Source organism: Onychostruthus taczanowskii, unplaced genomic scaffold, assembly GCF_017590055.1.
Source record: "Onychostruthus taczanowskii isolate IOZ18803 unplaced genomic scaffold, ASM1759005v1 scaffold1, whole genome shotgun sequence".
NCBI classification, from domain to species: domain Eukaryota; kingdom Metazoa; phylum Chordata; class Aves; order Passeriformes; family Passeridae; genus Onychostruthus; species Onychostruthus taczanowskii.
Window position 1 is genome coordinate 423390 of NW_024496525.1, and position 13191 is coordinate 436580.

The 13191-nt window shown below is 43.4% G+C and overlaps 1 protein-coding gene across 2 annotated transcripts in view; it reads left to right on the top strand.

Moving 5' to 3' along the window:
• The window catches only part of CUNH11orf96 (chromosome unknown C11orf96 homolog), a 1365-nt gene extending 598 nt beyond the window's left edge, over positions 1-767 (top strand). Inside the window, exon 2 of one of the 2 annotated variants that reach the window (XM_041396717.1) lies at positions 10-767. In XM_041396717.1, coding sequence (XP_041252651.1) covers positions 69-431 — 363 coding nt within the window. In that variant the 5' untranslated portion in view covers positions 10-68 and the 3' untranslated portion in view covers positions 432-767. The other variant, XM_041396707.1, reaches the window with a different exon arrangement.
• Positions 768-13191: the final 12424 nt, after the last annotated feature.

The following is a 13191-nucleotide window of genomic DNA, read 5'->3' on the forward strand; positions in this document are numbered from 1 at the left end:
CGGCCGAGGCAGCGCGCCCCGCTCCGCCGGCCCCGGCCCCCGCGGCGGGCTCTCCCGCGGGCGGCAGGATGGCCGCGAAGCCGGCCGAGCTGATGGGCGTCTGCTCCAGCTACCAGGCGGTGATGCCGCACTTCGTCTGCGTGTCCGAGGAGTTCCCGCCGCCCGCCCGCCCCGCCAAGACCCCCAAGGGCAAGCTGCGGCGGCCGCGGCAGTCGCGCTTCAAGACGCAGCCGGTGACTTTCGACGAGATCCAGGAGGTGGAGGAGGAGGGGGTGTCCCCCATGGAGGAAGAGAAGGCCAAGAAGTCCTTCCTGCAGTCGCTGGAGTGCCTGCGGCGGAGCACCCAGAACCTCTGCCTGCAGCGGGACCGCCTGGGCAGCTGCCGCCTCCGCAACAGCCTCGACTCCAGCGACTCGGACTCGGCCCTCTGAGGGCGCCGGCACCGGCACGGACTGAGCCGCAGGGAGCCGCGCCGCCGCCGCACAGGAGCGCCCGGACGGGCAGCCGGGTCGGGATGTTTTCTAAGAAAGCGCTTGTACCTTCGTTTCTATTTGATTGTATGAAACTCACCGTTTAAAAGACCAAAAAAAAAAAAAAATCTTTTCTATTCGGTAGAAGAAATGAGCTGTTTTAGATGCGCTGAGCTGCTGGACTTTATATTTATTTTTGCATTTAAACTGTTGACTGCATTAATTTAATATGTTTCTACCTGAATGTCTGTTATTATTTCCATAAAAGAGTAATAAATCTGATATATTTGCACAGTACTTACTGGGCTGTCCTTATTTCAGGGACCCAACTGTCCTTGCTCAGCTTTAAGGAGTAAAGGGATTCAAAAGCTGTCGGTAGCTGGTGCAGAGTCAGCAATGCTTTGCTTGGGGATGCTCCTCAGAGAGGTTTTGCAGGCTGTACTGTCAAGTATAAACTAATGAGACAAAAGTCGAGTTAGACTGATTTTAAACTACTTTATTTACATTGAGATCTTTGTGTTAGCCTGAATTGAGATTTAAAGAGTGTTTATAACTGGTGCCCAAGTGCCTTAATGCAACTGGGCAAGCCTCTTGCATTCATAAAAATGTGTATATAGTTTCTATTTTCATCCAAGTAGGTTTTGTCTCTTCTCCCCTTCCCCTTCTGACCCATAGATTATTTAGTGCTGCAGATGGCTTTGGTTAGATGGTTTTGGTAATTGGTTAGAATGCAGTTTTATTTACCAGAGCAATTGATACTATGTGGACGTGCTTTTTTCAGAGTTTAAAAGTAAGGGAATTTTGATGATGGTAAATTTCTAGGAGTGAGGCTTCTGTTGGGTTACTGCATGTGTGTGTGTGCAGATGAATGTAAGATTTTCTCTGTCTGTGGGATACATGCTGAAGGGCATCTGAAGCCCTCTGCAGAATGGAAACCAAATTCCTGGACTGGGAATATTCTGCCTGTATTTTGTCCATTTTCTTGAAACATTCCTGTGCCAATAGTGTAATTCTGTAGTAGCACCTTCCTTAAAGATAAGCCTCTGGAAATGAAAACTTCCCAATCAGAAGGTATTAGCTGATACTGAGCTGCAGTTAATGTTTCTCTGGTATGATTTTCAGGGCACTTAGGGCGTTTCTAATGTCGTGGTTTGAGGTGCAATCATACTGATCAGTTGGAGAGGTAAGGGCTGGGGCAGAGGATGGACATGGTGCTGGTGAACAGGGTGTCTTGATAGGACTGAGAAGCACAGACCTCTACCCTCTGGGCACTGAAGTACAGCAGATGACCCATGTGACTGGCTCCTGGCTACAGCAAAACTGAAGCTCGTCTCTTTCTAGTTTAAAGCTGAGGAATATCCGGGGGGCGTGGGGTGTGCCTTGTTTTTGGACAGGTCCTTCACAGCTCCCTTGCAGTACCAGCACCTCCAGCTGACCTCTAGCAGCAGGGGAGGGTTGTGCAAGCAAGTCACTAGGTAAGGAAACAGGTCTGGACTGTGTCCCAACCTCCTCATAGAAAAGCATTTGAATGACCCCATGTGCCTCCCTGCATGCAGCCTGTGAAACAGCTTTTCTCCCTTTGCAGTTAGACCCTCGTGGCTGCTTTCTCTGCATGGTACACGCATACATGACATCTATGCACAAAGCAAAGCAACTTGACCTCCAGAACAATTTTCAGTCAGGCAGGCAAACTGGAATCAGTGAGACATAATCAGTTACCAGCAGCTGCGCTAATTTTCCTCATCAGATTCCTAATGGTGCTTCAATTCTGGGAGTTCTGGGTTTGGAAAAGGGTTTGCAACATCTGCAAACCCTTTCCCAAACATTCTGTGGGAACTCTGTAGCCATGTGTCTTGTGTTGCATAATGTACACAACTAGTAAGCTCTGCAAGATTTTCAGAGATGTCCTTCCAATACTGCAGGTTTTAGGCTACTTTTCACTTTGCCTTTGCTTTCAGGTCTGGTACAAATCCCTGTGATACACAAAGTGGGGGGTAGCTTCAAGAGGCTGTGAGCTCATGATCCTTGTCTCCTGTCCTAATTTTTGTTTAGCAGCTGGGGTTGCTAGCAGGCCCTTTACCATTGTTATTGCCATCCCTCCTTTAGCATGCAGCTGTGCTGCCACCATGCAGGAGGCACAGGAGGCTGTGCTGCACCAGCCAGCAGCAGAGCAATGGATACTTCCTGGAAGGGTGAGAATAGCTGTGTTCTCTTTTCTGTTTCAAGAAAAATGCAATGTAGATGTTAACAAATGTAGATGTTAACACATCTACAAAGAGTATTTGAAAATCTGCTGTAGCATGTTTGAGGAAAATGTCATATTCCAATGGTTAGGCTGAATAAATGAGTTTCTCTTCAACGGTTCTTTGTTGACATTTTTCTGTTCCATTTCAGAGTGAATAACATGGGAGATGCCAATGCTAAAGATAGGCTAGTGTTTATCTTCCAAACAGTTGCAATCGAGGCGAAAGGGTGAAAAGCCAGGGTGATTTAGCTATGTCCTGGAGAGGTCTTCCTGAATGCAGCTGGAAAAATAAACCTCCCTCCCAGTCTTCCTGTGCTGCTAATTTTGAAATTTTCTTTGCAGTACTTTTTAGTATCGTGACTATTGTGTCTATCTGTCCTGTAAGATTGCAGGAAGACTTATTACATTCACTTTAGTGAGGGTAATGACTGTATCAAAGGGTTTTGAGTCTGTCATCCGCTCCCTAGGCTTGAGATGTGGGTTGTACATTTCCTTTCAGCAATTCACAGCTTAAAAGCATCCAACAGATGCCACTTACAGTGATGCTCGGCATGGCAGTGAGTAGGCATGAGCATTCCATGTCTGCACAGGAAGGAGCTGGAAGTCAAAAGCCCATGGTGCAGCAGGATGAGTCTCAGGGCACAGGTGAGACTGAGCACCTCAGGAGTGTCTTCAACACTATTTTTCCAAATTATGGGAAATTGCATGGGATCATTTGTCTTTAATGGGACTGCCTGTTATTCTCTTATCATTTTATATATAAATCATTCTGTCCTCTTGTCTAGAGGTTCATCCGGTCAGTAAAACTTGAACTTGAAAGCAATTCTTTTATTCTCTTCTGTTTTGTGTCCAGTCCCCTCCATGCCTGTCAGCATTTCTCCCATGCACTTGTTTTTAAATGCTGTGTTATTGTAAAGCTCATCATGCTGGTGTGGTGGATCTGTCCCTCCATGCCTTATTTTGGCCTGATCAGTGCGGAGGGGATCTGTGAACAGCGCAGTATCATTGCTCTACTGGAATCGGGAAAAATAAATCCTCTCTGTTCATCTTGTGAAAAAGCCTTTTCCATTCTTTTTGCAAACATTTTTAGCTAGCTCTAGTAATTAATGGAGGATTTCTGGGTGCAATTTAGTGTTCACCTCAAGAGGCTGAGGATAGTCTCCTCTCCTGGCTGTGTACGCACCAGTTCTGTTCTTCCATAACTTCTCTCACCCCTGGGTTTCCAATAATTCACTGGCAACATTTCAGAGTGGAGCTGTTATCAGGAACAAATATGAGAAGGTGCTTGCAATTCCTGCAGGTTTTTGTGCTGGGGTCCTGAAAATGCATTTGCTTTGGGAGCTGGTTAATAATGATGACCCTTATGAGTGCTGGAGACCTGACCCTGCAGGAGCACAGTGGACAGACTGGGGCACTGCTGCTGGTAAGAAGCACCACACTGTTCTTATCTAACCTCCAAAGTGACAGCAGACATGGGACAAAACACAAACTGAGGCATCTATTTAATTGTCAGGTTGACAGCAAACAAATTGCAGTGTAAGAGAGGCCAGTGAGTGAGCTCTAGCAAATCTGGTTGCTGTGGTTTCTCAAATGTCAGCAGTGCCAGCAGTTTGCTGGCTGCCTTCCATGAGGTTTGGCTCCCTGGCAGCATGTGTGGACCTCAGCCTTCAAGGCTCTTGGTCTTAGGCTTTTGAGCCACCACCAGAGAGACCAGCATGGTTCTCCAGGCTGCACTGAGCCTTGTTTGAACCTCAACTCCCATAGCATGGCTCAGCCTGGCCTGTCTTTTGTATATTGGGCTTGCATTTCTGTGGGGAGAAAAACCTTGGGGAGGTGCAGATAATCCAAAATCCCTGAGCAGAGCTCAGACTGTTTGTGCAGTGATGGTGCCCTGGATTTACAGTTTGACTTTTCACAGCCATCTTAAATAGAGAGTGCAAGCTGCGAGCAGTGTTTCAGCAAGGCTGGCTCCTAACTTTAGGGTATTTTTTTAAGCTGTAAAGATGCAAGATTACATGCTGAGCAGAACATAATCAGGTGTCCAATAACAACGCAGCAAGAGGATCTCCCTTCTCCTGAAGCAGGAAGGCAGTGCACAGGACAGGGAGATCACCAGGTCAACCCTGAGGATTTTATCAAGTAGTACTTGGACTTCTCTTTGAGTAGCCTGAAGTCAGGTGACTGAATTTTGAAGAATTCATTAATGGTGGGAATTAATTAATTCTCAAGCAGCATCTTGCCACATGTATGTGTGTGTGTCCCTGTGCCTGGTCTGTGTAGTCTGGAGTGCTGCTAGTAGCAGAGCAGGCCAACCTTTGACTGTACAACAAAGCACTGCTAGATATTTAATTGGCAGTGCAATTACTTAACTGGTCACAGGTGAGAAGGAAATTCTTCCTGCAAAACAAAGAGCTGTGAAATCAGAGGTTTATTGTGCCAGAGTATTAGCTTTAAGGCTATTAAATGTGTAACATTGGTAATTATGCATTTGTGACTCCTGTGTTAGCAAACGTCATGGTATGTTACAAATAGCTTAGGGACAGATCCTGATTTTGTCTGCACTGGTGTCAGACTGGCTTTGGCTCAGCTGCACTCAGGAGTCAGTCTGGATTTGCTCCTTGTTGCTGTTGTTGCTGAGCCTGTTTCTGGACTGGCTTGAAATGTCCAAGACACTTCTGCCCTGCTCCATCATGCTCAGGATACTCTGAGGTTTCACACAACCTTCCATAACTTTAACTATCCTTTTGTTTTGGGAGCAGTGTGAATGATGTATGTGCACTTGGCTGGGACGTCTGTCCCCTTCACCCACATGGAGCAGGAGCCAACAGCAGCAACGGTGAAAAGCTGGGGAAACTGGAGCAGGAGGGGAGGGGGCTTTCCTTTTTCACCTCTGTCCATCCATGCGATACACATGAGACTGCAGAAGACTTCTTTAGAAACCAAGGTGACGTTCACCTAGATCTGATTTCACAAAAAACAAGATCTACCTCAGTAATTTATTACTCTGTCCTAAACAGAGATTCTTTGTTTGGAAATGCTTGCATTAAAGAGGTTGAAGCTATTTATTAGGAACTGGTGAAAGGGAAGTTTTCTCCTTTAATGTGATTTAAAACACTGTTGTTGTAGAAGTGGGGTTTTTTTCCTTCCTTGTGAAGAAAATTGCCTTTCTTGGGCAAGAGGGAAGGGGATTGGTGAGAAGGGAGAGAGGGAGAGAGGCAGCACAGCTTGCTTGTGAAACAGCTCTTGGCTAATACAAAACCATGTGAAGGATGTTTATGTACTTGTAACTTTTAATCTTACATTCTTGCAAGTGAGAGTTTTCCCTTGGAGAAATATTTAGAGGTCCTGACATCGATGGTTAAAGATACATTTCAGGCTCTATTCACAACACCCTCTAATGTCTGAGACAGTCTGCAATCAGATGGCTTGAAGGTTTTGAGGGAAATTCAGCAAGGTAACGTGATTTTTCACTGTCCTGCATGTAAAAGCAAGCAGAAGAAAAGAAGCATTGGACATATAGGTTATCACATGTCCTTACTCTTACACATTTGCTGTTAAGATAAGTTGGATTTCAATTGCAAGTGGCTGGCATTGTTGGCTGGGATGTTCTGAGCTTCTCTGTGCTTTAGAGGCAGATTGGATGGTCGCATGATTTCGTTTCCCTGCCCGAAAGGAAATGAAATTTCCTTTCGGGCAGGGAAATGAAATTTTGCGATTTCAATGGGAATCAATTGGGCAATCTTTGGTCCATGTCTCTGTACTTCATGGTATCCCATGCCTTTTGGTGGTTTTGAGTTTGGCCAAGATTTTTTTTTTTTAATTTCAGTTTCCATGCCATGTCACTCATATCATCCCCTCAAAGTTCTGTCTTCCTCCATGATTTTTTTCTCCTGCTTTTGCAACATCTCTGAGGTGAGATTTGGCATGTTTTGGCCCTTTGCCCTGCACCTCATGTAATCCTGGTCCATTTTCTTGTGGTCACTAAATGTCCCAATTTTCAGGTTTTCATTTTTTTCTGTCAGTTTCTTTTCATTTGATCATATTTATTTTCCAGAGTGTTTGTAAATGTTTCTTTGTTGTTTCACAAGACTTCGTTTCCCTGCCCAAATGACATTTTTTATTTTCAAAAAATTTTCTCATTAAATTTATTTTGCTATTTCTGAGGTTTTGGTCTGGCAATTGCATAGCAAATGCTAAAGTTTTTTGTACCTTCTACCTGTGACTATCAAGAATAATGGAAAAGTGCAAACCCAGTGATAAATAGAAATCCATTTTTGCCATTTGGTCTTATTTAGGAATTTATTTAAGCTATCTGTAAGCACATGTTTATTGTTAATGATTCTGAACACTGTTCTTTAGGGTGTGAGGGTATGAGCTTAAAAAACCCCTCAGAACTAAATAAAGATGCTAACACCATTATTTTATATTCTTCTTAGATCATATTTGAATTTTTTATGATAATATATTAAGTACACTAGAAACCAAGTTAACAAATGTATGACCTGAAATTATCGAAGTTCTAAAAATAGAACCTAAGTTATTTAAAATGTGACATCGATTTACTGCAGAATTTAGTAGTAAACACTGTGGGTAAACTTACATGTTTAATGAATTATACCAAGTAAAAATACATGAAGTGTATTTGCAGCTAAGACATGCTGGCATGTGAATGTGCATGTCTTCAAAATAGAATTACAATAAGAAACCAGTTATAACAGGACTAAATCTTCCCAAATAAAGTGGAGTTTATTATATGCAAGGTGCAATATGATTTAAGGACCACAGAGAGTGAGAGGACAAAAAAAAGCCAATATATTTTTCACCCTCAGAAAAGACAAAAGCCATTGTATTCAAGGTAACAGAAATATTTGAAGACTTTTATGTTTTGTTTAATTGTCACTCTACAGAAAAGATTACACTGTGAATCTCTTTTACTGCATAATATGTTTATTTAAAAAAACCAAAAATGATTTTTTAGCAAGCCTTGACCAAAATGTGTTGTAGCAGGGAGGTGGGAAGTACAGGGGGAATGTAACTGTGGCTCATTATTACTTCACAGGCCAGAATGAGTACCTTGCAGGATGTCCACTCTCTTGGTTTCTAGGCACTATTTTTAGCAAAGGTTCTGAAAAACATGAAGCCTGCTCAAATAACACCCCTGTAACCAATTTAATAACAAAACCAGAAAATTTATTGATTGAAACTGCTGTTTGTTTAGAATAGTTACTACACATAATGCAATTTTTGTCAAAGAAACCAATCAGTTATGATTCTTTATTTTTATTTCAAATGCATGAACTTTGGTTACAGAAATATTTTCACAAAAAGAAAAAAAAAAGTGAAAATACTCTTTATAACTTACTACCAAATTTGTAGTTCAGGCTGTGTGTAAACTAATGCTAACCAACATGAATTAAGTAGGCAGTACATGCTGGATTTACATTGTTCAGATACAATCTGCTAAAATTATGTGGATGCTGAATAATCTGAATGAACCTGTAGAGCTTTCCAACTATAACATTCTTAGAACATTTGCTTAAATTATATTAAGCGGTGGTGAGGATATGTTTCAAGTGCTTCAATTTGTTCAAATATATAAATGTAGAATTAAGGACTTGGAGCAACCTCTTAAAAATGGATCCTGCAGACAGGGCCTCATGCCATTTAGGTTTCAGCTCCCCTATATTTCCACTGCAAAAGTCAATTCAGAAATCACAGAATCTCATGTAATATTTGTTGTTGGAAGGAATCTCCGGGAATCATCTAATCCAACTGCCCTGCTCACAGGAGAGTCAGCTAGAAGAGATCACTCAGCAAAATGACAATGTCCAGTCGGTTTCAGATATCTTCAAGATCTGGCACACCTGCTTGACCACTTTCAGAGGAAAAGAGGGAAGAGAAAAGGGAAGAGACAAGAGAAGTTTTGTTTGAATTAAGTGGATTTTCCTGTATTACAAATTGGGCCTACTGTCACTGTTCTCTCAGTGGGCACATCTGTGGAGCATCAAGTGCATCTTCTTTTTTACCTTCCATCAGGTGTTTATGCACATTATATTCTCCCTGAGACTTTGATAAGATCTCATTATTAAAATTCTTAGAGAGATGCCTCTGCTTGAATTCAGGTGCAAACAATACCATATGTCAAAGTCAATAATATGTATTTTGACTTAACAGTAGCTAGTTACCACCCCTTGGATCCCTCAACAAGGGATTTGCAATTTTGATTTCTGTTAGTCAGCTCTGTCATTTGAGGAGTGAAAACAAAAACACCCAAACTCAGAGCAAAATTGGATGTGGCCTGCCTGCCTAAGACAGCAAAGAAGAGCCTGCTTTTAATCACCTTCTGTCAGTAATACCCCACAGATTATGTACCCTTGGGATCCAATGAAATTAACTGAAGAATGAAGTTTTGTCAGCTTTTACAATTCTGAAGCATATTGACATTTTCATATGACATTTTTAGTTCTTTTTCCTGAAGTAAATGTGGAAGTTATGGAATTATTTACCAAGTCCTCCTTTTCCCAGAAAGTCAAACCAAAACAACAAATTCACTAGTTTTATGAGTTTAGTTATGAATTTTGTGACTATGTGTGTGTTTACTCGCAGATGTCTCTATGTATTTTTACCATACAGATGAAGCAAGCAAGCAGGCAAAACAGGGAAGGTGGCAGGACTGCAGAGATTTCTGCTTAGATTTAGATGCCAAGATGCTCCAGGTCTCAGAGCAAGGGTGCTGAGAGCTGGGCCTCCCAGGGCTTACTTCATGTTCAGCAGCAGAATATGGTCTCGTGCTTTCAGGGACAGATGAAGGGAGATGGGTCAGGGAGGAGAGTGCTGCTCCTGATCTTGCTAGTGACGCACTGCCTGACCTTGAGAAAAGTGCTTCTCTCTGGACCTCAGTATCTGTGGAGGAGAGTTAGGAATTTATGAGGTATCTGTTCATTAATCTATGCAGATGGAGATCTTTTGGTTTGCAGCCATGGGAGATATGTTTTGTTGGTAAATGAGAAGGACGTGGATTTATTCAGAGGACAAATGCCTAGCAAGGTGATGTCAGGGTTTATAAAACCCCAGCTGTTTGGTGAGATCACCTGTGCCAAGGAAGAAGGCTTTGCTTTGCTGGAGAGCCTGGCACAGGGTCCAAGCCCCTCTGGAGTCATGGAATGGCTTGGTTTGGAAGAGACCTTAAAGATCACTGAGTTCCAGCTGCCCTGCCTTGGGCAGGGACATCTTCCACTAGACCAGACTGCCCCATTCAACCTGGCCTTCAACACTTTCAGGGATGGGGGATTCACAACTCCTCTGGGCAACCAGTTCCAGGCTCCCATCACCCTCATAGTAAATAATTTCTTTCTAATATCCAACCTAAGCCTGAGCTTTTTCGGTTTAAAACCATTCCCATATAACCTGTCAGAGGCTGTGTGCAGCCCCTGGCTGGCCAGAGGCACTTGCTCATTGGGGACACAAGCATTCTTTTGGCTGCTCAGAAGATATTTATAGGAACTGGGGAGAAAGTGCTCTGGCACTGCTGGTGAACTGGATTTGAGGCTGAGGAAGCTGATGAATGGTATTTACACGTTCCTGGGATTGCATGTGGCCTTCTCAGGTGTCCCTTGCTCAGGAACCCAGGACTGGTGCCTTTCCTCTTTCTGCTATGCAGGGATCCCATGGTGTCTCTATGTTAGGAAAGGGCCTGTTTTGTTGGCATGAATGTGAGTCTGAATCAGGGAGGAAGGAGGGCTTCCTGTAAACATCTGAGGGAGGAGAGCACTATGGTGCCTGAGCTGAAATGTGGTTACTTCAGGGGCTGAATGGAAAGGAACTGACCAGCTGGACATCCAAATGCATGGGGTGGCTGACCATGAAGGCACACCTGAGCTAAGCAGTGCCAGAAAGTAACAAAGAGTCCTTACAGGCAGAGGTGTCCTGACTCCATAGTACCTGTATATGGCCAGGTTCCAAAACTGAGCACCCAGAGGGGATGCTGCAATGAAGGAACGATTCTGACAGAAAGACAGGGTGCAAAGGTAGCCAATAAAGCAGTAACAAGAGGTTTCACTTAACTTGACACAGACTGAGAAATTATTTGAGAAGGGCATGGTAGTGATGCTGGTTTTGTACTGTGCTTTTAAGCAGTGCTTCCTAGGGCAAGAAATCTGAGCACCTACAAGCTGCAGAGAGCTCTTGATTTTGCTCAGTCAATGCACAGATGCAACGAAGAGGCACTTTGCAATAGAGATAATCAAGCATTCAAATTTCTTAGCTCTGCAGGGTGAAACTTTCTTCCCCCATCTTCTACATTAAACTCTAAGCTTCAAGGATGAAAATTAAAAGAACCCAAAAGAGTAAAAAAAAGCTTGAGGATATCTAGGCTCTGAATATTAGGAGTCCATGATAAATGGATAAACTAGCAGAAAGCCTTTTCAAAAAGAATAAAAATAGCTAGCATAGCTAAATAGCAGATGAAAGAATATTATTAGAAGTAAAAAGATATCCTACAAAAAGCATAGGTCATGTCCAAAGGGGGAAAACAGAAAGGATCATAGATACTGAGATGTTAAATGTGAAATCATAAAGAGAAGTGCTTAAAAAAAGATTTTTGAAGAACTGCTTGTAAAAAGGCTAGATTTTTCTGCTATAAACACATTGAAAGAGATATGTTCTATGCTCACTAGAAAGTCTTTGGACCCCTGTCTGAATGGAGACTAAAGTGAACACTCAAGGAGAATAAGACAATATCATAAAATCTGACTCTGTTCCCCAGAACAGTGTAAATTAGGCATATTTGACTAGATATTCAATACAAGATAGTCTAAAAGATGTCTAAATTATTGATGGCAAAAGAAATGCTGGAGTCATTGCAGGTAGTCTGAAGTCAGCTTGCTGTTCAGCAACTATTAACTGATAAGAATTGTTGACAATTAGAGGGAAAGTGTGCTGGTTTTGGCTGGGGTAGAGGGAACTTTCTTCATGGTGTCTGGTATGGGGCTGTGTTTCACATTTGTGCTGAGCACAGGGTTGATAATGCAGAGATGTTTTTGTTGTTGCTGAGCAGGGCTCACACAGAGCCAAGACCTGTTCTGCTTTCCATGCTGCCACGGTGGTGAGGGAACTGGGGGTGCATGGGAGATTGAGGAGACACAGGAGAGATGACCCCAACTGACCAAAGGGTTATTCCGGACCATATAACTAAATATATAAAGGGAGGAAGAAGGAGGAAGAGGGGGATGTTTGGAGTGATGGTGTTTGTCTTCCCAAGTCACAATTCCATGTGATAAGGCCCCACTGCCCTGGAGATGGCTGAACACCTGCTAGTCCACAGTGATTAGTGATTTGTCCGCAGAAAACAGTGAATTAAGTCCTAGCTTTGCTTTGCTTGTGTGTGGAGCTTTTGCTCTCCCTATTAAACTGTCCTCATCTCGACTGGTGAGTTTTCCAGCTTTTACCCTTTCCATGCTCCCCCCAAACCTGCTGGTGGGGAGTGAGTGAGTGGCTGTGTGGGGATTGGTAGCTTTCTGGTGTTAAACCACGTCAGAAAGAAATCAAGAGCAAAGCAAAAATCCTAATCTGGCAACCATCTAAAATGACATTGGTGTGGTATCATGAATATTCTGTTTTGGCCTAGTAATTAAAACAGAAAAAAAATCAAAGAAAGATCTGTATTTCCTGCTGTTGAACAGAAATTTAACCGTAGGACCTTTTTGTTTAGAAAAAAAACCCCAAACATGAAGAAAGGAGGGAGCTGCAGGAATAGCTTTTGAAGATCAACCAGGACCTTCTTAATTATTTCTGACAAGTTGGAGCAGTGTATAAATTATTGGACAGCAGGTTTAGAACAATCAAAAGGAAATATTTCTTTTGTGCAATGAATAATGGAACAAACAAAAATAAATACTTCTTTTGCACAATGAGTAACAGAATCCCAATATTCACTGTCAAAGATGCCAGAAGGACCAGCCCACTCAAAATGCAGTTAGGCAGATTCCCAGGAGACAGGTTTATGCCGACTAGCAGTGATCATATGGGGATGGAGAACAGGCTTTCCAAGACCCTGGTGCCCAAAAGCCAGGCGGAGTACCTGAATGATGTCCTAGTGCCTCCCTGCAGCCTCTGCCCATGGCCACGATTACAACTGGGATGAGGGACTTTTATCCAAATGGCAGCAGCCTCTGGACACCCTGAGGTGCTGCCCAGCTGTGCTGGCTGCCTGCACTTCTCCAGAGGAAGTCCATCAGCCTGGCCCATCCTGTGTGGCACCCACAGCCGTCTGTCCGGGCAGAGCAAGGGCAGGTCAGGGGTGCTGATCGCCTGCCAGTGCCCCCCCAGTGGCGGTGGAAAACTCTTGGCTGAGGAATTTTTCATGGCTGTGGTGAAGCAACAGCTCCTTGCCCACACAGCTCCAGGAATCCAGCAGGGAGCTAGCGTTGTCATGGTCCCTCCAAGAGCATCATAGGTACCTGCCATGGAAGGAAGTGT